Source organism: Botrytis sinoallii, assembly GCF_014898435.1.
Source record: "Botrytis sinoallii strain Bc 23 chromosome Unknown BSIN_005, whole genome shotgun sequence".
NCBI classification, from domain to species: domain Eukaryota; kingdom Fungi; phylum Ascomycota; class Leotiomycetes; order Helotiales; family Sclerotiniaceae; genus Botrytis; species Botrytis sinoallii.
Window position 1 is genome coordinate 1,052,799 of NW_024066032.1, and position 25,444 is coordinate 1,078,242.

Sequence of the window (25,444 nt, forward strand, 5' to 3'; positions counted from 1 at the left end):
ATGAGCCACGAGCCACAAGCCACAAGCCACAAGCCACCCCTGCATCAGCTGGAGCGGCGGGGGCTCCAGCTACCTAGGTCGGTACCTACTTATCAGCCACAAGATACAAGATATAAGCCACAGCAGATATTTTCATGATCAGTGATACATGAATACATCCCCTCGAGATACGTGAAGATCGTGCATTCAAGGTTACCCCACCTCCCCAAAACCTCTTCCAATCCATCCCGGCCCGGATCTTCGTAGAGAATGAGAAAGGAAAGAAAAAAAAAAAAGATCCAACCACCGATAGTCATTTTCTTAGCATCATGTCGTATGCCGAGTACTTGACTCAGTTACCAGTTCTTACCTCCCTCCAATTACCTCCCTCAGCTCGTCCTCAGTCTACTAAACGAATTCGAATGATCGGATTCATAATTCACCATCACCATGCCATTGCCGGCGATCAACATGCAGATTTCATTTTATAGACTACATCCACTTCGAATGCTCCGTCCAATCAAGATTCTCGGATCTCCGCCGCCTTATACCTAGCTACAAGCTACTACTGTTACAACTTAATGAGTTCCTACTGGTAACTGGTAACTGATACCACAATCTCTTTGGACCTTGCGAACCTTAATATCTTGTCATTGAATTCTCATTATTTTCATGATTACAGTTCCCAAGTACCCAGGTATCTGTTTGTAAATGACTTCCCATCTATTACATTCACTCACTCGCTCACCCATTCATTCATTCCTTTATTCAATCTCATCCAACTTTCGTGACTACCTACCTAGGTAGAGTTTGCCCCTCTCGAGGAATTAATTGTGCATTCACATTCGAGCATGACGCTTGTGAAAAGGGTCCATTAATTCGCCTTCCAAACTGCGATGCCCACAAAGTTCAGTTCGGAAACATCTGTTAGGGTGTCCGAAGTTCAAAGGGTACGAGAAGTTTACAAGTCAGTGATACGAATCTTCCTTGTCCTTTCGACTCTTGTTCAACCCTAATCTTGGATTATCTAGATATCTTCCCCCCTTTGCAGCACCCCTTATCTCCCCGCTCAAACAAGATGATAAAAATGCAGAAAGGTCAAAATCCTACCCCAAGGCCTTCTCGTCATCGGATAGAGCACTCAATGCCTTCGCGCAACTTGGTGCTCTGCGATTAAGGGCAAGGCGGGCTATGATCTCCCTCGTTGATCGGACGCATGAATATATATTGGCAGAGTCGACAAAGACATTATCATCACAGAATGATGATGTGCACGATGATGGAGATTCCCTATGGCTAGGCTTACGAACTATACCTCGCGAAGACTCATTATGTGCTGCTGTTATAAATACACCGCGATCAGAGAGCCAGCGTGACGACACTGAATTTCGACCTAAAGTAATACCAAAAGTTATAAACGATCTGTCCGACGAAACCTTGCGTTACGACCCCAATATTATTGGATGCCCGAAAATCCGGTTCGTGGCTACTGTTCCCATACGATCTCGTCAAGGATTCGACATAGGGGCATACAGTGTGTTTGATGACACTCCTCGGAGCGGATTGTTGCCAGAAGAACTGGAATTCTTAACAGACATAACTGATACAGTGATGGAGCACCTTGAGAACATTGCTGTAAAGAGAGATCATCAAAGAGGAGAGAAGATGGTGAAAGGATTAGGATTGTTTGTAGAAGGTCATTCTAGCATTAAATCTTGGTGGCTGCGCACTCGAAATGATCGCGAAACATCCGTTCGGGGTAAAGATTCATATGCTACAAGAAGCGTAGGAGGTCTGACAGCTCCTGATGAAGATACCATCGAGAATTTAGGGACTGCTGGCCCTGAAGCAAATGCATCATCTGCTGATCGATTGGGAGAGATGGAGGAGTCGATATCTCTACTTCCGACCTCATCCTCACCTCCGAGTAATCTTTGCAATGATCTGCCGCTCAGGCCGAGAGGTGAAAATGACGAATCGAATGACCACTCCTCTGTCCAAGTGAGGGATATCTCACCCTGCTTCAAGGAACAACTCGATCAACCATCCACCCTTAATTTGCCCATTCATTCTCCGCTAATACCTTCTGACTCGCCATCAGACTCGCCATCGGACGAAACCCCCAGGAGTTCATTATCCAAATCTCCTGATCAAGCGCATCTACCCATGCCGGCTGGAGAGACAACTATCAACGATATCAAAACTCGTTCCCCTTCCGAAAAAGCCGAAGCTCTAAAAAGAATGCTTTCCCGTGCGAGCAATCTCATACGTGAGTCGACAGATGTGGAAGGCGTGATTTTTTTTGATGCTAAAGAAAGCTCTTTTGGGCATCAGTCTTCTTTAAATAACCGGGAGAGACCCGCTGGCTTACATGACGCTGCACAAATATCCAGCAGCGAAGATGTTTCAAGAACCTCTTCGCGGTACGATACCTCGGATAGTGTTAATGGAAAAGATTCTGACAGCAGGAGGTCAAAAATGAAGGTACAGGCTTCACAAACACGCATGTGTGAAGTACTAGCATATTCCACAGCCTCACGCTGTACATTACGTGGTGATACAAGCTTTCCAGAGCACCTCACTGTTAAAGAAAACTTTGTTCGCCGCCTTCTCAAGCGCCATCCTCATGGCAAAGTGTTTGCTTTTGACGAAGGGGGTCATATGTCGTCCAGTGAAGATGAAATGCTCGACGCTGCGCCGACCGGAGAAATATCAGTTGTTGTAGACACTTCCCAAAACTCGATAGTTAAGAAAGCATCTTCTAAGGTCATGGAAGGCCGAACTATGCTAAAAATATTTCCCGGCGCCAGATACGTAATGATTTTACCATTATGGGATTCGCATAATGAGCGCTGGTTTGCTAGTACTATGCTCTGGACTTCTGATCCAACTAGGGTACTCAGTCTAGATGACGATTTAAATTACGTGGCTGCTTTCGGAAATAGTATCATGGCTGAAGTTTCTCGTCTAGAAATAGTCGCATCTGACCAAACGAAGACTGCTTTAATATCATCAATAAGTCATGAACTGAGGAGTCCGCTACAAGGAATTCAAGGATCAATCGAGCTTCTACAAGACACACAAATCAACAACTATCAAAGGAATGCGTTGGAGACGATTGGACATTGTTCTACAACTTTACTTGATACATTAACTAATGTACTTGACTATGCGAAAATCAATAACTTCACTACAGTAAAAAAGACGGAACAAAGAGTGGTACGCAACTCGTCCAAGATACGAAAAGCTGTTCCGGCGGAGAAGTTTCAGATCTACGGAACAATTAGCTTGACCTCAGATCTTGATATTGCCTCTATCACAGAGGATGTCATTAATGGTATATATGCTGGGCACGTTCATGTTATTCACTCGACTCCACATGATGCTTACACTGATATTGACTATCTAAACTCACCCACCAATTCTGATTTTCAAGGAATGAAGGAACCGGCGCCGTTATCTGTAATTCTTGATGTAGACCACAAATCCAACTGGACTTTTTTGACTCAACCTGGGGCCTGGAAGCGTATTCTGATGAACATATTTGGCAACGCACTAAAATATACCACATCAGGATTGATCAAAGTCAGTCTTGGGTATAAGACTGCTGCATCAAAAAATTCAAGAGTCAATCAAGCGTTGGTTACTTTGACGATTAGTGATACTGGTAGGGGGATTGCGGAAGATTTTCTGAAGCGTCAGATATACACTCCTTTTGCGCAGGAAGATAGCCTGACACCCGGTGCTGGCTTGGGTCTTAGTATCGTTCGTCAAATTGTCGGAGCACTCGATGGGAAAATCGATGTTTTTAGCATCCAAGGTACTGGTACAGTTGTCAAGGTTGTTCTCAAACTAGACAAGTCCCAACCACAGTGTGGCGACGTACCTCGCATGCCAAACAATATTGAAAGGGCTAGAAGTTACACTCATGGCCTAGAGCTGGTACTGATAGGAATGGAAATTTCACCGCCAGAGTCTGAGAAAAAAGCAGGTGGGGAATCTAGCCATGATAGATCTGTGGGGCCAGCAATCTCTAGGATTACCAGGAATTGGTTTGGAATGAAGCTTAGTGAAGCTGTTGAATTTGTTGCAAAGACTGCAGATATCTTCATGGTAACTTCCGAGAAATTCTACGAACTGGAGAATCATTGGAAAACTCTCTACTCGGAAACTACAGGTGATGCACAGAAGAAGCATTTGATTGTTTTAACAGGCTTTGAACAATCAGAAAGAAGAACGTTATTCGAGAATCACCAAAATATTCATTTCCTCAGCAATCCGTACGTTTTTTCCTTCATTATTCATGGCGTTCATTTTGTCCCTTCCTCGATTGAAATCTCTGAATACGACTAACAATATTCTAGAATCGGCCCTAAAAAGCTCGCAGATTGTTTTCTCTCTATATTCGAAAGGTCTCATAATTCCTTCCTCGCAATGCCTCCTAATGCACGACGAATCACTTCTCCTTCTTTTAATACGAGTATTGCTAAACCAGACTACAATCGTTCACTATCCGAAATTCTCTTGTCCACCAAGCCGATCGCACTCCTCGTCGAAGACAATACCATCAATATGAAAATTCTCATTGCGTGTATGAAGAAATTATCTGTGCAATACTACTGCGCGGTAAATGGTCTACATGCAGTAACCACCTACCAAAACGCGAGAGTCAAACCGGATATTATCTTTATGGATATAAGTATGCCGATCATGAATGGGTTTGAGGCATCTCGAAAGATTAGAGGGTTAGAGAAGAAAGAGGGTTGGAAAGCAAGTGTTATTGTGGCGGTAACTGGGTTGGCTAGCGATGAGAGTCAAAGGGAGGCGTATAGCAGCGGGATTAATCTTTTCTTGAGTAAACCTGTACCTCTGAAGGAGTTGGGAAAAATTGTGTTGGAGATGGAGAAGGAAAACGAGAGGAGAGCAAGTGGTTAGGGGTTAAGGGATTGGTGCAGTTAAAAGAAGGACTGGGTGAATGGATAGAAAATGGATGGATGGATGGGTCGGGGTTCAGGGTTGATTTGGGACAGTATGAGATGGACTGAGTTCGGATGGAACCGCATGAAATCAGACGACATCGATCCTCGGATGATATGGAAAGCTATTAGGCTCGGCTGGGAAATGATGGCAAGGAATGAAAAAGAACGGTATAGGAATCGGATGGGATGGGATGGAAGGAGTTGGGATGAATTGAGATACACAAATAATATGCATACACCTAGCCTTCTATACAAAATACAAAGATACCCCGTATACGAATCATGGGATTGTTTATATATATTGTAATATAGATTTATATGTATGTATGGAGGTATGTAACGTTTTTTTGAGGGGGGTGGGAAAATTTAAAAGTTGGGAAGTGGAAAAGTTTAGTTTGGTAATAGGGTAGGGTAGGGTAGTTTGATATGGGATTTAATAATAATGATTATGAGACTTTGTGGATTCGATATATTGGAAATTGAATGATTTGAATGGATGGGGTTGTTGGGTTTGACTTGAGTTGAGTTGAGTTGAGTTACTGGGTGAGTGAGTGGATGGGTGAGTGGATGAGTGGATGAGTGAGTGAGCGAGTAAGTGATTCTTATTTGAAATTGATTTGTTTGGAGAGGGGGAGAGAGAGAGAGAGAGAGAGTATAGAATGTGAGATGTGATGGGAGATGCGGGATGCGATGTAGGAAGGTAATAGGAGATGAGATGTAGAAAGGTGATGGATGGATGGATTATATTATATTATATTATATTATTGTTGGGAATCACATGTATAGCACGTGTGAGGCACGTGCACACCACCATAAAACTCCTCTCTCCGGACTTCCCGGATATACAGACTCAATAAATATATTCAATATATCACTCTTCCTGCGTAACTTGCTGTCTATTTCTGACTATTATATTATATTATATTATATTATCTTATATTATATTATATTATATTATATTATATTATATTATATTATATTATATTATATTTTAATATAGAGAGGGGAATGGGTAATATGTAATAGTGTGGGGGAAGAGGGAGGAGGGAAGAGAGGAGATGGGAAGAGAGGAGAGGAGAGGGAAGAGAGGAGAGGGCACGAGGGAAGATGGGGGAGAGGAACAGGAGTTTGAACTTTGAAGATTGAAGGTTAAGTGAGTGATTGATCGATTGGCCGGTTGATGATTTGAATAAATAGATAGGAAAATAGGAAAATAGGAAAATAGGAAAATAGGAAAATGGGAACATGGGAAACTGGGAAAATAGGAAGATGGGAAAATTATAATAGTATTAGATTTGGGGCTGGGAGGTGTAAAAGGGAGAGGTTGGATGGATAATGAAGAATGAATAATAAAGAATGAATGAACGATTAATAATTGATGATTGATGAATATCGAATTCTCAACTTTAACATGTAATAAATAGTTAGTAGGTGAGAGTTATGAAATTTGAAAATCAGTAGGGGATTGGTTATATCTCGATTCTAGGTTCTCGTGAAGCAGGCGGTTTCTATTCTTCTTTTTAGGAAAGAGATAGGTAGGGGTTTTTATTTCGGCTTTGTTGTTTTGTTATTTTGTTGTTTTGTTATTTTGTTGTTTTGTTTTTCTATTTTCTATTAGATATATACAAAGATAGGTAGGCAGGCAGGTAGGTAGGTAGATGAGCAAGTGAGCAAGTAAGCAAGTAAGCAGATAAGCACCTCATAGTATATCAATTATAAGTATCAATCCTCATTCGTACAAATGCGATGTGATGATTTGTACGAATATGAGTATAGATTAGTATTATGTGAGGTAATCATATAGATATACATATAGTATAGATATAGATATAGATATAGATATAGATATAGATATAGATATAGATATAGATATAGATATAGATATAGATATAAAAAAGAAATCAAAAGTATCATGAATATATTTCTAGATTAGTATTTGAAGTTTAGGAATTAGAAGAGAATAGATGTATATAAACATTATGTCGAATGTCTTTCTTAAAGTATTCGATTGCGATTGTGATTTTTTTAACGGATATGAGATTCTATTTGTAATGTTTGTTGAGTGGAGAGTGATTTATATGTGAAGAAGGGAATGTAGAATTTCTACTAGGTTGGAACTCTCCAGCTTGTATGACTATCTAGGTGATTAAGTGGAAGATGGAGTATGTAGAGTATGTAGAGTATGTAATCTCAAGTTTGTAGAATCGATAGAGATATCTACCCACCCACCTATCTATCTCTTCGTAGGAGGAAAAACAGACCGGAATTGACTACTAACAAAGCCCTTGAATAATCCTATTATCCATTCCAGTTCGGAGAATTAAATGATCAATTACTTTATAATTGAAGATTATTCAAAGATTTATTAAAAATCATTAACTGTTGTGTTTTTGTTATCGATTAATTTATTAAAGAATTTATTAGAGTGATCAATTTTGGTCTCTTTTTTCTCCCAAGTAGAGCCTACCCCAGGTTGATCGACAAGCGCTAATACCAATTCGTAGGATCAACTCCATCTCTTTCTCCTCCAAGTGATACGATGTGCGTCATACCATTGAGGTTCATGAGGATGGCTATTTGGTATTTGTAATGTGTAGGAGGATCGAAGCTATATTTTGTGGCTTAGTGTCAACTTTACACGTGGAAGTAAGAGGGTTTGATTGTAAAGTAGAATATAGCGATTGATTTGCCTGGGAGAAATTACAATATGAAATGCCTATAGGCTGTAAATGATGGTGAAATGTGTTGTAGTCTGATGCTAGACATGAATTTCTTTCTCGTCATGAATCATGCACATCCAAATGTACATTCAGATGGTGAAATCGTAGAAGGTTTAGATCTATGATGAGATGGTCTGGTAGACAGCACGTCTGTAACCATTAGGACCACTTAGCTCACAGGAAATAGTGTTAACATGTGTTGTAACATTGTCCTGAGAAAATATAGGACTTGCGAGGAAAATAAACCTTCCTGTGCAGGCCATTAGAATACCGAGTCTGCAACTAGCCGAACTCAAAATGTCACACACTTCGTGCATATCAAAACTTATGTATGATATTTCGGACCTTCCAAGCCGGGAATGTCGGGAGATAATGGCACACGTGGGATTTGCAAGATTGGTTTTCATACATATATTCCACTCATTCTTGAGTGTTGATTTGGTGATGTTGGTACTAGGTCGACATCAGATGGAAATATTATATGGACTCCCATAAAATAGTCATTGCGCAGGTCTTTCAGTCCTTTATCTGTTTGAAAGTATAGACTTAGTGCATGCAATAAGGTCTGCCAGCACACAACACATTGGAATGCTAGTACCTGGACCTATGTGTAGTTTCTATGATTTCATTGGTCGAACGAGTCCCGTGACGCAAAATCCATCGGAAGTTTGTTCTGCTGATGCATCGGGTGCATTTCAAGCTGCTCAGGTGTGACACAGAAAACGAGGTTCGAAAGATTTGTTCCAACAGTGGAGAGCATAGATATATGTGAGTTGAAAGAAGATGTTTTCCAGGTACCAGGAACAAAGATTATAGATGGCACCACCTGCCTCGGCATGGATCTGTCCAAAAACAGGAGCCAAGATATATAAGTGGCTGAATTTGAAGTCGATGTTGTGTGACCCAAGGCTTTGGGATTCGGGTCAGTTGATGGGTGGTTTTAATAGAAGGAAAATCATATACTCAGTTACGAGTCGTCTTGCCTTCTATCATCATCATCATCCTCATCATCATGCGCAGAAAGTACGCCATTAATATTCTGCCACTTATTTTTCAAAACTTACTGTGATTGTTTTCGTGCCTTGCATTTTGCAGATGCAAAAGTATTTTTTTTTGTGGTTCCTGAGCGTACTCACTACTCAGTGGTAGGTAAATTCGGACCTGGATTCGCACTTGTCTGGGTGTGGTCCGGCTGGACGATCAATTAAAGATCTGCATTATCAAGTTATGCCTACTCATACATTTAAGCTGCCACATAGAATTGCTTACCTGATGGATATCTTTGTACGGACAAGATGAGGCTAGATACAATGAGATGAGTATCGTCGGCTATATAAATCAATTGTCTCATTTTTCGTTTTTCGATTTTTCGACTTTTTCGACTTTTTTAATTTTTTAATTTTTTTAATTTTATTTTTGAAAATTTTAAATATTAATATTTAGTTGATTTATTATATAATATAAATATTATCAACATTTATTAAATTAATTAGAAAAAGATTATATTTATTATAAATAAATAGACAAAAAGACCATTGTCCTCCGCAAGGAGCCCGGCTGGTTCAGTGGTAAAGTGATCGGGCCACTCTCCCACTGTTCTACGACTTAAGGCTATAGCGACGAAATTTTCGTATATATGGGCCAATCCCCATCTTTGGGATCCACATGGATCCACTCTATATGCCGCCTCATAGGCCACCTTAGTGTGGACCTCATAACACAGCTCCTCTGAGCTTCGACAATCTACCGCTAACCCTAATAGAGCTTCTCTATTATGGGCCGCAAAAGCGATCGATCGAGTGCTGAGGAGGAACTAGTGATCCCCCCTCCAGCCACCACCACTGCGCCTATGCGCCACTCCGCTATCAAGCAGAACCACCGTTCCGGCCGCTCCTCTTGAGCGGCCTAATAGCCGAACCCTCCGCTCCTCTGGAGCACCACCACACACACACCCGCTTCTTTGAAGCGGCACACCTGTACACACTGCTCCTGTCTATAAAACATGGTTCTATGACAGAAGTAATTGTACAATCAGAGCGCTCCTCTCCATGAGCAGAAGGAAGCGCTAGGAATATGGGGCCAATCAAAAAAACGGCCCTATTTGCGATCATTACACTGGCTTGTTTAGGATATATAGAAGGAACTGGGTTTACCCTATGAGGTTTTACTAGCGTGCGCATCAGCGCCTTTCTGTATTTGTAACTCTAGATCTAGTCACGTCTTTCATACCCCTCGGGAGGTCCTCCACAAGACGTTAATCACTATAAATAAATAAAAAATTATAAAATAAATAAAATGAATAAAATGAATAAAATGAATAAAATGAATAAAATGATTAAAATGTGAAAAAGTAAGAGTGAAGTAAGTAATTTATATATATGTATTTTTTCAATTTTTTTAATAATAATTTTATTATATTAAATACAATCTTTCTTTATTTAATTATATAAATCTTAATAATATTTATATTATAAATTAAATTAAATAAATATCAATATATTTTTTTTTTAAAAAAAAGTCGAAAAGTTGAAAAATGAAAATGAGACAATTGATCTATATAGCCGACGGTAGATGAGTATACCGGACTGGTGTATGATCATTTGTGATCGTTCGTGGTGTTTGAATGATAAAGTCAGCTTACTGTTTTGGGGGGAGTGGATGTAGTAAATGTAGCAATGTAGTGATGTATCTTGTAATCCATCTTCTTGACAGTATCGTAGTGTTGTCTTGGCTTCATCTTGATTGTTCACTGGCTGATTTATATATAACGTGTTGGATGAACGAACACCTTCTTCCTTCTTACCAAGTATATGGATGAACTTTTGATTCGCTCTTTTGTTGGTGTGATTGTATCGGATCTAGCCAACTGCATCGATTGACTCGAGTCAACGACAAAACAGGGGAAGTCAAGATGATGCTTTGTTCGAATTCTTTTCAACGGTGAGTGAGTAAGAGAGCAAAGATAATGACTGATAATAAAAGGATTCCAGCACTTTTTGCCCTGCCCCGCCCCTCGATTGCTTATCGCAGTTAGTGGCGGCACATTAACTCAAAGGTAGAGAGAGCACAGGGCGTATCGGACAGAAAGTGTCAAGCATCTTGTCAAGCCATGAGATTCAAAGGCAACGAATGAGCAAGAAAGATTACCCACTCACCACCGAGCCACCGTATAGTAGAGAAAGAAGAGAATAAGACCCGATCCGATACGATACCGATAGCCCAATATCACATCATCCATGTTCACGAGGCGGCTCTCGAGGGTCGACATATGTAATGTATTATATATCTTTTTAGCAACACATCATATCATCATATCATCTTCGAAATCCTGTAACATTACACATATTACAGATTACATGATGTTATATAACATGTTACGTGTAATCTATTTGCAGTGAACAAATAGAATTCTTACCAGTATTTTTTTCTAGAGGGGTAGAATCGCAGAAGAAGCTTATTGAATGTACTATTTAATATTGATCCACTTGATGAAAATACAAAACGATGACTTGCAGTGCTTGCTGAAATGTAATAGGATGCTTGTGTTATATTAAGCGCATATGCTGCAGGCTGGAGCGGTTCAGGTAAGGGACAGGAACATGAATTCAAGTTAATCCTCGTCACTTTAAGTGGCTCGAGAGTTGAGTGAAAGTTTTGAAGATGCACGATGGGTTGTAAAGTGGAAAAAAGTGTATCGTTCCTGAAAATATGGGTTTCCCGCTGTCATCTTGTCATCTTGTCAGGTCCTCCTTATATTCATTCATCTGTACGCCCATTCATTTATTCAAATCAATGTTCCCGCGAGTACTCCGTACGGACTTTTTGGTTTCATCTTAACAGCGAGCTCTGCACCAGCTAATAAGCCATCAAATGATGTACAAGTAGAAATTGTTCAGCTGTGGGTAGACTAGTACGTGAGACTGAATGAGAATGGGACTGGTCGGAATGAAGGGGGAATACGTCTATCGATTTCTTCTGCCGAGAAGTTATTTTGGTCTTCCGATTTGGAAAGGTAGATGTAGAGGAAGGTGCTAGTCTGAATAGGCATATAATGTATTATAAGTTCGATGCTAAAGCCTTAAGTAGTATAACTAGTTTAATAATAATTAGATTTATTATAATAAAATCTATTTTTCTGATGTATATTACGTACGTGTCTACAATCGGAAATCCAGTCACTTTCTTTATATCAAAGATAGACTTTGACTAACTTTCATACCGACGATTTCCTTTATTCTTCTTCTCGTCATTCGTTAACTTTTCCCTTCGTACCTTTCGTACCTTTTCGTACATTTTGATAGACTACTTTGAATTCGCTTATCGTTACGCTACCATAAGGTTATCGGTTCAACTATGACAGCTCGAACGAGCTTGAGGACAGCTACTACGAAGCATGCTAACAAGACTAAATTATACCTTACAGCTTCCCTGCTTAGAAGAAATACTAACATTTGATAGAATAATATGTGAGAAAGCTAAAAAGATTTCTTTGGATAAAACTCTGTCTCTCTACCTCTTCCTCTGCCTCTGCTGGTGATAAGTAATCGTACCTGGAACTCATCCCACCTATCAATACTTTCTAGCAACGAGACGATCTGATTTCATCGTTATAATCTATAACATATAATATATTAATGAAATACCATGAAAGCTAGAGAGTTGAGTGGATATATATGAAAAAGCCTTTGTACCCTCATACTCTCATACTTACAATCATACTTACACCCTTTCTCTCTCGTTTTTATCAAGTCAGAAAAATCTTTCGAATCTTCCAAATCTATCAAGTCGTCAAGGAATATTTTGTTCAGGTGTTCGTCTTGTCCTGACCCGAATCCTTCCTTTCTTGAAACACTTAAGACTAGCTACCCACCCGGCTACTCGAGTCGAGCTATTCTTTTACCCCTTCATTTGCTTCTGCCACAGCCAACAAACAAGCAAGCAAACTTTGAACGAAAGACCATCCACTACAATCATCGCACACAAGCAATCTTCATAAAATCTTTGAACCATAACATACACAATCGATAGATATACTTCTACCTTATCGTGCCTCTTATTCTTTGCATCAATTCAAGGTACGACTCTTGAATCATTCATCCGCTTGCCACGATATCGATATCGAGATCAATTCTTGCAGATCTTATAAGAGTCGTCTAAAGCGTCTAAAGATATATAGAAAACAATCCTTGCATCACTCACTACACTATACCGGGTAGCGATAATCTTTCGCAATCAAATCGATTTTTAATCTTCGCGGGCGGAAACAAGGCAAAAAGAGGAAAAGACATCAGGAAAAGATCAAAAGAGGAAAAGAGCAAAAGAGCAACATTATTCTCCCGGTCGCATATTATTGTTGTAACCGCTACCTACCTAGTATTTCCTTGTCCCCCCCGCCATCCTCTTATCGACGACATAATATTATCGCCGTTCCTCGGATAACCTCGACCTCGACCTTTATAATACTGGACAACTATTGAGAAAAAAATAAAAAGCATTTTCAAGAAAAAGAAATACTACTCGATTATTAATTCATCGTCCTGTCAACAATACCCTCTTCGATTCGGTTGCAGGTCTAGGCTGTGTCTTCTTCGTTTCCAGGCTGAAAGAAAATCACCGGAGCTGGATTCTTTTGAAACCAAGCCTCCTCTACTTGGGTACCTTTGCCCTGCTTACGAATTCCATAACACACTCTTGTTTGTCTTGATGCGGTGACAGAGATACTATTCACATTGCCTCATCCTTTTCATCCCTTACACGACCTACTATCGCGATCACCCCTCTCGTCGAGTCCGTAGTGATCAGATCAATATCGTCGACCACAATGAGTACCGATCCTCAATCAACTCGGGAGCCAGCATCTGGTCCGAGATCCGGTGCCTCCTTCCTACCTACAAACACCATCCGTACAAATAACCTCAATGGTTCCGAAGTCGAAGGACCATTCAGCGGCCACAATCCCCAAGAGTCGACGGTTACGACACCTCGACCCAATACCGCACCCAATACCCAACCTCGGCCGATGCATGGATCGGAAGATGCAACAACTCCTACAACAGTCTCAGATGCGCTTGCCAATCAAAGACCTCTCCCACAAGCTCCTTTCGATGTGGCCGCGACCATTCCAGAAACCGTGGCAGGTTTGACAGCCATGAACAGAAATAATTCGACGAGGTCAAATAATTCTATTGGTTCTGAGGATGTTGATATGGACAAATCCGATGCTGCTAGTTCCAATGGCAATAGCCCAAGACCGCACAAGAAGAAGAAGAGTCAGAAATTCTATTGCACGGATTATCCGCCATGTAACCTCAACTTTACCAGAACCGAGCATTTGCAGCGTCATATAAGGTAATTCACTACATTCTGAACCACTCTACAATCACTTCTCATCTACTAACCCTTGGTGTGATGCAGAAAACACACCGGAGAACGTCCCTACGAATGCTTTTGTGGGCGTTACTTCTCTCGAAGAGACAATCTACGCCAACATGCTCAAACGGTACATCAAAAGGAGGAAATCCCCCCAGGATCGTTGGCAGCCACTAGCACAAGATTTCCTAGACAGCCTCGTACAGATAGATCTAAGCCCCCTGGCAGACAACGAGCTGCTACAGTGAGCGAACAGGTACCATCATATCGTGGTCATCATCGAAATTCCTACTCCACTTCCAGCATAATGTCGAATATGTCGCACACATCGAGTTATAGTCAAGCACACAATCTCAGACGCCCACTCGCTCTACAGATGCCTAGTCCCTTAACAAGACGCCCAAGTTCACCTGGAGGTTACAGTACGCCCACTTCTGCTACTTTCTCAACTGGTCAGAATAGTCCGCGATGGCCAACCCTCGGGTTTCAATCATCTCCTGGACCAGGCGTAGGTGTACAAATACCAGCTGGTCGCATTTATGACGGACATCATACGCCCGGTCGAAGATTGTCTACACCCTCGGCCGCAAATCCGTTTTCCCCCACTGGTCCCGCTTCCAACCCTTTTGGCACGTCATCAAATTTCTCTGCAGCGGCACCCTATTCGCCAAGTTTGGTTTCAAGCCCTACAAACTCGACATTCAACAATGGTGGACAATCGATGGCTGCCCACCATTCAGATATGGATAATAGAAGGAGAACCTGGCACCAAGGAACCAATGCGGCTACACTAGCATCATTCACCACGAGACTGCATAGTGTTATGAACGCAAACCATTACGCTGATGGTCCTATACCTGAACCGGCCGCGATCCTTCGCAGTAATGCCCCTCCACAAGAACATGCAAGACTTCCTGGTATCTCAAGCTTGTTGCCTGGTAGAGGAGAATCTCCTCCGCCTCGCCGTAGTCGAGAACAAATGATGATTGACAGGCCACACTCTTACCATCAGCCAAGCCTTAGTATGACTGAACGTCCAAGAGAAAATCCTGCGGATAGACCAGCGTCCTATTATCAGCCAATCTCTGACGTGTCTAATCGTGGTCCAAGTCAAAGAATGATCGATAGACCGCCTTACTATCAGACCAATACTCCCATGTCTGATGACCCTCGTCCGAGTCAAATGATGACCGATAGACCAAATTCTTACCACCAGCCAAACCCGATTGTGCCTGAACGTCGTCCAAGTCAAATTATGACTGATAGATCAAGCTCTTATTATCAACCAAGACATTCCATATCAGAATCGGTCTCCTATTCTAATCCAAGACCAATGCCTTCCAGGGACCGACCTCTTAGCTCTCACCTTGATCGACAATTTACCCAACTGGAAATTCAAGGCCCACCACATGCGGATGCTGCGAGCTGGGCTAACGAGACAGCTCGTGCTGTTCATGCAACTGCACAGCAATCACAGGCCAATCAACCAAGAGTAACGTTTGAGCAGCCAGCACTTGGTCCTCGAACAGGCGCATCTTCATCTTATCACCACAAGCATACCGCTAGCTTACCTGTAAACATGCACAGATCAAACAGACGCGATGGGTGGTACAACGGTCCAGTAGTATACCAGCAGACTTCTGACAATAGATTCCAAGGAACTTCTCCGGAAGGATCGACTGGTTCCGAAGGTGCAGCGCCTATAACTCCACAAAGTGCCACCGCGACAGATTATAACCCTACCGTTGTACGCTCCAATGGATACCACGAGGAACCTTCTCGAACCATTCATCCTCAACCACCAGCTGTTCACCACTACCACACACTCTCAAATGGCAATGAACATTCTTATACACATAAGCCCCCTACGTCAACTCAAACTATGTATCCGCAAGTCCCTCAATCATCTACGCAACATTATCGCACTGAAGGATTGGACGCTCTGGCAGCAGCCGCAACAAGTGGTCAGATCAGTGTACACAATAATGCATTTTGAAGGATTGATTTCGTTGGTTCATACCTTTTGTGTAAATATTACACCTCGAGTCAATTTCTTTTAACGATACCCGACTTACATTCTATTTGTAAGAATGTCACGAATTCATGAAACAAGACAGATTCACTTTATTATCACGATTTTTCCCTTTATTTTTCTGCGACTATTGAGAAAGGGACATTTTGATTTACCAGCGTTGGTGTTTGGGTTTTTGGCATTATTAACTCTTTCTTCTATTATTCTCTCTCAAGCTTTATCGACTTCTTCACGCCATTCAATGTTGTGGTATATACAGATCTCATGTACCGCGGCTAGTACCCGTGATTGTGTCTAGCGTTTTCATCGTCACATTCGATATCGTCGGCCACTGATTACACAGTGCATTGATATTCTATACGAAACTTCGATTATCTTCAATGACTTGGAGGAAGCTTGAGCCCGAGGTTTTGACCAATTTCCTTTGTATTTAGGTCTGATTTTTGGGTAGCGTTTGGGTGGGATTACTTTGGATTTTTTTTTAATCATGATTTAGCGTACTTGGGAGGTTTCAATTGTTATTTCTAGCGTCAGGACAAGGCGGTACTGTACTCGGGATTTTCTAATGGGCGGCATGCTTGGCTATGACTTGGCTATGAGATTTGCAATATTGATACCTCTATACCCAAATGCTATTCAACCATTTTCTCAAGGCTTTTTCGACAATTTTTCTTTAGAGACTACGGTTCTAGATATGTGTGTATGCTTCTAAATTTTCATGGGTGGCAGATATAATACTTGGATCTTGGGGGTTGTTACGAGGAAGAGGAAGGTGAAATGATGTCATGGGTGTTTGGGATGGGTTGAACGAGTTGGCTGGCGGGCGTCTGGCTAGTCTGTTTTGTATGCGTGCATCTTTCTTTTGCGGTGGTGGTACATCCTTGCTTGCATTTTCGTATCTAGGGGAGGGGTCTTTTTAGTATGGTATGTATGGCCTCGAGAGTTGAGAATATAGGGTTTGATCTCGGAATCTTTTGATGTTTTGATCCGTGGAGCTGGGAAATGAGGTTGGGTGGCCGGGTGGTTTGTGGATTGGTTGGCGGGCTGGATGTTAGATGGTGAAGGGTTGTGTGTACTTATGCATGTAGGGTAGTTGGTTGAGTGGTGTGGGCTGGGCTGGACGGGGTGGGGCTGGGTGGGTTGTGGATGGATGGATGGAGGGATGGAGTGATTGAGTGGTGAATGGATGGATGGATGATTGGACGAGGGGAGGGATAGAAGAGTGAGATATTTCTGGCGAGTAGGGGACGGAGATGGGGGTGGGTGGTAGCTTCGTTTAGCTTGGTTTTACTTAACTTGACTTGACTTGACTTGACTTGACTGATCTTGACTTGGGCATAATATGATTGATTATCTTTATATTTGTGTTTGTGTGTTTATGTATCTATGTATGGGTGTGTGGGTGTAGGGTTGATAGGGTTGATAGGTAGGTAGGTAGGCATGTACCTACCTAGGTATCATAGTCAATGGATAGATACCTATGTACCTAACTTCATCTAGTAAAGTTGGCAAACACATATTGTGAATAGATGGGGTTGTTGATGTGTATGTGTGTGCGTGTGTGTGTGCGTGTGTGCGTGTGTGTGTGTGTGCGTGTGTGCGTGTGTGTGTGCGTGTGTGTGTGTGAACTATTTTATGTATGTATGTACCTAGGTATCTTTGTTTGATTTTTTTGCCTCATGGTAGTTGAGTTATGGTATTTGGGTTATGTTGTATGCATGGAAGGATGGATGGAAGGGAGTATGAATGAGAGTATGTATGTATGCATAGAAGAGCGAAAGAACCTTGGAAAGAAAGAAAGATTTTATACATGTGTACGATAGCAGGTGGTTGTACGGAGTATAGATGTACTAGTATTTTTTAGCTTTAAAGATTGTGATTTGTGGGTAGGTAGGTAGGTAGGTATGGTTTGCGGATGGGGTTTATGAATATTCTTTAGCTTTGATATTTATGAATGATGACTGTGAATTTATGGTTAGGGTTTATGGATGTGGTTTATGAATTATGAATTATATATTACGAATTGTGATTTATGATTTATGATCTGTGCTTTTAGGTATGTATGTATATATGTACATCCCAACCTCGCTGTTTTCACTTTTGGGGGTTTTGCTTTTGCGGGGTTTGCTTTTTTTTTTGTTTGAGGGGGAGAGGGGTGGGAGATGGGTGATGGGAGATGAGGGGAGAAGAGGCTATGGCGTGGAAGTTTGGAGTAGATGGATGGATGGATTAGATAGAAACTTGGGGGGTAGGTAGGTAAGTAGGGAAAGAGGTAGGTAGGGAGGTAGATGTTTATTAGGGGATGTGAGATGGAGATTGATAGAAGGGAAATAAAGGGGAATTAGGGATTGGATTGGGATAGAGATAGAGATATTAGGGTTGGATGAGATCGGATGGGATAGGATGGGATATGATGGGATGGGATAAGAGCTGCTGAGATCATACTATGAGACGGGGATGCGGATAGTGTGTGTGCGTGTATGGTGTGTCTGTTAATTGATGGGGAGCGATTCTGGACGTAGGCCGGTAGGTGTTACTACACCATTATTATGCCATTACTATGCGAACAGATGGGTGGGCTAGCTAGAGCATGAGCCTTGAGTTGCACAAGCTTATTTTCTTAATTTCTCGTTTCATTGATTAAGATGCAAAGATTATAGATCTAAGTTACGGAAAGGAAAGTACGAGGATATACGAGGAGATGGGAGGATTTAGAACAGTGGATGGATGCTTGCGAGAGGATATGTTTCAGATTTGTATGTGTGAGGGGTACGTGGGTTTGGATTTGGGGTTGGGTTTTGGAAGAGTGGGTTTGATTGGTGGGGTGTGAGGGGCATGAGGGGAGGGGGAGGGTGGAGAGTGGGAGGGAGAGTGGAGTGAGTGTGAGAGTGGAGAGGGTGAAGGTGTGAGGGGCGGGGAGAATTGGAATGATGAACTTGGTGAGGGGTTGGTGTGTGTGTGGTTGTCTGTGTGAGAGGTGTGAGAGAGTATACGGGAGGTTTATGTTTGGGGTTGAGGGGGAGGGGGAGGAGAAGGAATTGAGAAAGCAAGCAGATAGTACGAAACAAATGAGCAAAGAGATGAAGTGATATGGGAAATAGGAAATAGAAAAGAAGGGTTTAAAAAGGAAGGGCCAAAATTGGAGATTCGGAATTAGGCATGAATGAAGCGCGAAGCATCTAGCCTTACTGATGATGAGATTAATAGGTAGGTGGAAGAATGCAGGTAGAATCGTTTTCGTACATCTCCATTTCCTCGACATCTACATATGGAAGACCATAGAGACATAAAGATGGGAACCATGTATGAAACTTTTGGGGATGGAGATCCATAATGAGATACCCACTGTTGACCTGGAATGGATGGATAGGAATACAATGGTTTTGTGCATCAATGGAGTCTCGATCGAATCTTGTAAGCTTATTTGTGATCATCGTTCGGGGTCAACGGCGGAGTTACATATCTAGTTACAGATAGATAGGTACTTAGAAAACTGGATAGTGGGAATGTATTCTTCGATGTGTATGCTAGAATTCCGGGTCCAAGTTTCTTTATCTTGATATGCATGCGATGTATGATATTCATACGCATGAAAACGGGGCTGCGGGAAAGCTAACATGTAATAGGACAGAGATTCAACCTAAAGGATTCCGCCCCAGATCCGAACAGCAGAGTTCGGGTAAGGGAAAAGAGAAAGAGAGGTGGATTGGATGGGGTGAGATCGGAGTCGGGATGTGTATCTGTGCTTTATGCAGAGAAGTGGAGATGGAGTTGAGCTGAGTGGTTTGGTTTGTTTATATGGATTTGGGAGGATGGAAGGGAAAGGAGGGGTAAGTGGGTATGTGGGTATGAGGGATGGTGGCGATCATTTCTTCCTTGGGGGATTGGGGATTTGAAGGGTTGGGTGCGAGAGGGTGTGAAAGGAAGTTGGATGGCTGGATGGTTGGTTGGTTGGTTGGATGGTTGGTTGGATGGTTGAATACACTTCGTTATGATACGATGTATGATGAGAAACTGGGAATTCATCTAGTCGAAACTTGATGTTAATATATCCATCTATGATGGATTGGAGTGGGAGAATAGGTTTAATGCGAGATGATGTGGATATTTGCGACGCTGTCTATAGACTTATTTTTGTTTGTGATGTTTTTTCATTGGTTTAGCGATGGATTTGGAATTCGTGAGCAGAGTGGTATGTATGCATGTGTGAATGCTTGGGTGCATTGGGACCACGAGATGAGAGCGTGCTGGGGCGAGGTTGTATTTGGCGTGAGTTTGCATATGGGTATGGGTATGGTGCATGATGGCTGTGGTCAGCAGGAGAATTCTCTTGATGTTGATAGAGTGATGGGAGAGGGTGTTGAGAGAGTTGACTGCATCGAAGTTGGATATTCTAGTTTTAATTAGTGGTGGGGGAATGTGTCTTCAGACTGGAATTTGAGTCAGATGGATGAGAGCCGTGGGATTCCTTACTGAGGAGCTTGGGATATAGGGAGAGTGATGCTAGGGTGTATGTTCTTGTCTTTTATATCAGAGGACGGTTAGTGATTTTGTGAACTGGTCGGTGAGAAGTGATGAAGAGGAGTAATGCCATTGTACTGTATTATCTCAAAGGGGTAGAGTGATCTGAATCATCTTAATGTCTGTTACATATTTGAACAATCAGGGTTGATTGGTTGTTAGATCATCGTTTCAATAACCCAATGTCATGAAAAACAAGTGGAAGAATGCAATACCTACCTATCTGGGTACTTATCTAAGGATGATGGGAACTACTCTCAAAACCACAACATCTTGTTCATGATATTAGTTAAGTAAATAGTAAGTTCAAACTCAATATAACATAAACCTGGCTCTGCTATGAAGTAACTGATCTCTCAAATATCTCAATTCAACTTCCAGTATCATCTCAACTCTTCTTTCTCTTCAATCTCACTTTCCTTTCCTTTGATATCACTTCCGTCAGTATTCACAAAAGCCTTTTCACTATTGCCCATCCAATCGGACTTCCACTCCGCGTGCCATTCCACTTTCTTACCATCGTTCTTGGTTTTGAAGATGTCTGAGAATGTGGGTGTGATGGAGTCGGCGTTTTGGAGTTGAGGTGAAGAGGGATTGTTTCTCCAGTTTTTTAATGGGCGTGGGATTGTTTTTTGAGATATTTGGACTTTGAGGCTGGATTGCGTATCGTCGTCCTCGTTGTCTTGATCATCGTTATTCTCGTTTCTGTCATCTTCATTGTTGTCTCCCTCGTTCTCATTCCCATCATCTTCGTTTCCGTCGTCTCCATTCTTGTCTCCATCACTTCCATCATCCCCATCGTTCTCATCACCTCCTTTATATCCATCTCAATATCTCGCTTCACCCCACCACTTACACCTCTCTCTCGTCCCTACATCAACCCACAAATCCTCTTCTACCCTCACTTCTCCTTCCGGTACAATCATACTTCCATTTTCTTTCGATCCAAGAATCACAATCCCATCTTTATAAACTGGAAACTCTGGTCCAATCAACCCGCGATTCGGATCCCCTTCTTTCACAAACCCAACAATATAGGCCTGAAGTGTTTGTGCAACAATTTCGGTAGATGGAAGGACCTTTCCCGTGTTGTATATATCTGTTGGATCAGAAGGCGGTTTTTGATAGAACTATTTATACAGTTAGAATGTTTGAAATGGAAACATAGAATATCAAGAGAGGATTCACTAACCGAAAACCCAACATCCTGTCCATGAACACCCGGTTCTACTCCAAAAACATACTTATAACTCCCCTCAGCTCCAAAAGCATCAAGCAAATACACCGCATTACAAATCGTGCTCAGTTCCGCTGTTGCATTCGCACCCCTGAGCAATTTATCCAGAACTCCTGCATTTTCGTCGTCCAAAGGATATAGATCCTTAACAATGTACTCTAAATCTTCATCTTTTAATCCTGGTAAACTATTCCGTATGAATGTAGCAAATGTATCATCATTTTCCACAGCTGTGATGTCTGTAAATAATAGTCCCTCAAGTGAATTATGAGCAACCATTATCCCATCAATGTCATCCCAGAAATCTCCATCTCCCAATAGAATGGAAACAGGCTTTGCGATAAAAATAACGTCTAGAGTAGGTCCGAAAGTAAATTGTGCATATGGCGATTTCGAAACCAAAAGCTTATTGGCAGAAATCAATACTTCCTCAGGCTTGTTTTTCAATTCTTCAATAGTATCTGCTCTAGCTACGAATAAAAAGTCGTCAAAAGCCTCGAGCTTGGTATTAGCATCGGCTGCGGGAAAAAAGGCTGGGGATTGTAGAATAGCTCGTTGAAAAGGTGCACGTGGTAAGGAATCTGGGTTTAATGAGAACGACGATCCGCCATAAGATGTGATGTGGTGCAGGATAGATGATGCACCGGCAGATTCTCCGATGACGGTCACACGGTCAGGATCACCCCCAAATTTAGAGATGTGTTGGGAAACCCAGTTTAAGGCGAGAGCTTGGTCGTAGAGACCAGCGTTTGGGGTTGGGTGAGGATCGGTCGAGTTGTCAGGAGTGGAGAGGAAACCGAAGGCGCCGAGACGGTAGTTTAAGGTTACCTTGAGTGAAATGTTAGTTGTGAGCAAGCCCTAGGAGGACGATGGACAAACAAAGATGATGCTATCGTGGATAGCTACGCTTTCTGATGTGAAGGTAGAAGCATTGAAAAAACCATATGGACTACCATCTTGATTCTTATGTCTGAACGTAAAACCCCCTCCGTGTATCCAAACCATTACTGGTACTATTGTTTTGTAAGTCTCTCTCTTCAGCAATATCATACGGTGATAGTACTTACAAGGAGCAAAATCATCATCTTCCTCCACCGCTTCAGCTACTCCCTCTGGTACAACCACATCCAGCAACAAACAATCCTCGCTTTCCCAACCATGAGGAACGTCTTCAAATGGATTTGGTTTCAAGTGACTTGGATCTATATTATTAATAAGTCCCAAAGTATACAACGCAACTAGTAGACCAGCATCCTCTGTCCAATCTGGACGAGCTTGTGGACATATATGTCCGATGGAACCATCATTAATATGCGAAGAAGTACTATTTATAGGAAGAGGTTTTGAAAACCGAAGATCTTGGAGAGGTGGAATAGCGTAGGGGATATTGCTGAAGTTATTATAGTGGCCGGTGGACTAGATGGGGATTTGGTTAGTAAGAGTATGGGAATGGGTAGGGTGTCTGATAGTCCGAACTGAAATCCAACAATGAAGACTATTAAATCTCTAAGGCAATTGGAACATTGAGATATCTTCAGATGTCCAACTGCTTTTAGATATTCAAAACCTTAAATTGTTGAACTGCAGTCCAAACTATAGGATACCCTGGTCCGAATGGGAATGGATAAGGGGTACTGACATTGAAGATGGCTTGATGGCGCTCGTGACTGAGATCGACTATTGGTCCAGGAATTGATGGGTTTTTGGGATGAGGTCTTGGAAAAGTTGGCGGGGGGCGTAAGGAAGGTGGAGATGGTTGGAAGGGACGGCCATGATGACCTCCCTCAGAAGCTTCAGCTGAAATAATGATGAATGCAAAGATGTTCAAAGCTTCATCTTGAGACGGAAACAGCAATACTTGGAGAAAGAAATCAAAATGGAAATGGGGTGTAGGCTTTCTTGTATCTGAATGTTTCGTTCACTGTCTCATTCATGTGATATGTCTGAGCTCAGCTTAGAATTAAAAATCGCATTGTAATTGCGATGCAACGCCGGATGGCATTTGTGAAGTTGTGAAGTCGTACTAGGACTTGTGTCATAGATTTTGTCTCAAACACAATAACTTCCGTGTCGTACTTTCACTATCGCCTTCGTCCATAGGCCTAATCTTTGTCCAGATTTGAACACCGTATCTGGAGGTAGATTATTGATCTTTCCAATCCTTTCAGTTTCGAGAACCTTAAAAATGACGAAAGCAGAGTGCAGTCAGAGTACATAAGAAGCACTCAGTCTGTGTTGGATGAAGATCAGTTATAGTACAACATTGGGACAGAGCAAGACATGTGCTCATTGTCCCATAAAATTCCAGATATTAGAGTCAAGTCTCGCTTTCTAGTACCACGAGACTGAATTGCCAAGTAATTGAAGTACTTTGAAAGCAGGATAACACTAAACTTGCTCCTAAGACATTGAACTGTGAGTCTGGCAGATTGTCAAAGTATTATGACGTATAAGTGAGATGGGGAATTTCAGATTGGGAAACGAAAAGGGCCAATTTATCCGTAAGTTGAGACAATAATACTTATTGCGTAGCTTGAGCTAATCCAGTTGTTCTTTTGAATCAGGTTGTGTAATTGTCCGGATTTCAATTCAACAATGAAGATTATCAAATCTCCAAACTAATTCGAATAATCAAATCATTTGTGAGACTAAATTTGGTTGAACATTGAACTATTTGCAGATTTCTGATTGCTTTTAGATATTTGAAACCTTATATTATTGAATTACAGTCTGGACTATGGGAAAGCGTTTGCCTATGAAGAAGGCAAGTCCAAGTTTATGATCCAGGGAGCATTGGTAGGCTGATGTTCTCCATCCAGAATCGCCGCATTAACCATCAGAGTTTTCTTTGCCAGACTCAATATGCAAATCCATAGCCTGCGGATACTTGCTGACCAGTTCATCCTCTCTCTTCATCTCATCTTCCGATACGATTTTGTTGGCGCCATACCCCTCATGGACATGGCCGAAGCAATGCATCAAAGGCTTCGCACGTTGGACTGCGCGAAAGGTATTCTCGCAGCCCAAGTTCTCGTCACGGTCATAACAATATCCACATCAGCTGGGATAGGATTTTCAGCAATGGAAGTTACGCCCTCTGCAGTTGCCCCAGATGCATTGAATCGATCTTCGTTACGTTTGTAAGGGAAGGCGTAATCGTTAAACTCGGGTTGGTATGGCGAAGCATATATCTTAAATGTTTGCACCCCTTTTAAGATTGAAAGTGTGCGTTCCTTCCTCCAAATAAGTAACAACCGGTTCTTTCGCTAATTCCCCCTTCATTACATGGCCCGTGCATGGTCGTCAAGATAGTCCTCGTCTTCCTCGAGGTGTGCTTTGCACCATCCTTCATCAAACTCTAAATCATGATTTCCTGTAATAACTAGTTTAAGCTCTGCTTCAAAATTGCTGAGCATTTGAAGTGCTTTTTTGAAGGCAGGAACACCTCCAACTTGTGTTAAATCTCCATAGTGGAGAAGAACATCGACTTTTGGGATAGGAAGCTACAATTTGCTCGAGGCGTTGTCGCCAAATGGGTAATCGTGTGTGTCAGACAACACGATAAAACTTGTTGCTTGAGTTCTTTGCCATACTTACCATTGCGATA

At 41.9% G+C, this 25,444-nt stretch overlaps 3 protein-coding genes across 3 annotated transcripts; 2 read left to right on the forward strand and 1 right to left on the reverse strand.

Moving 5' to 3' along the window:
- Nucleotides 1-348: 348 nt before the first annotated feature.
- EAF02_003481 (uncharacterized protein) lies at nucleotides 349-5,637 on the forward strand. Its single transcript, XM_038899529.1, has 3 exons — nucleotides 349-946; nucleotides 1,011-4,259; nucleotides 4,344-5,637. The coding sequence occupies exons 1-3, from the start codon at nucleotides 876-878 to the stop codon at nucleotides 4,912-4,914; spliced, it is 3,891 nt and encodes a 1,296-aa protein (XP_038760456.1). The 5' UTR covers nucleotides 349-875; the 3' UTR covers nucleotides 4,915-5,637.
- A 6,723-nt stretch (nucleotides 5,638-12,360) lies between these two features.
- On the forward strand, nucleotides 12,361-17,162 carry EAF02_003482 (uncharacterized protein). Its single transcript, XM_038899530.1, has 2 exons — nucleotides 12,361-14,026; nucleotides 14,093-17,162. The coding sequence occupies exons 1-2, from the start codon at nucleotides 13,500-13,502 to the stop codon at nucleotides 16,041-16,043; spliced, it is 2,478 nt and encodes an 825-aa protein (XP_038760457.1). The 5' UTR covers nucleotides 12,361-13,499; the 3' UTR covers nucleotides 16,044-17,162.
- A 3,821-nt stretch (nucleotides 17,163-20,983) lies between these two features.
- On the reverse strand, nucleotides 20,984-23,758 carry EAF02_003483 (uncharacterized protein; the record flags this gene model as incomplete). The annotated part of the gene is made up of 6 exons (XM_038899531.1): nucleotides 23,477-23,758; nucleotides 22,905-23,253; nucleotides 22,717-22,850; nucleotides 21,793-22,665; nucleotides 21,445-21,730; nucleotides 20,984-21,414 (listed from the first exon to the last, which is right to left on the reverse strand). The coding sequence occupies exons 3-6, from the start codon at nucleotides 22,840-22,842 to the stop codon at nucleotides 20,984-20,986; spliced, it is 1,716 nt and encodes a 571-aa protein (XP_038760458.1). The 5' UTR covers nucleotides 22,843-22,850; nucleotides 22,905-23,253; nucleotides 23,477-23,758.
- Between the last annotated feature and the right edge of the window lie 1,686 nt (nucleotides 23,759-25,444).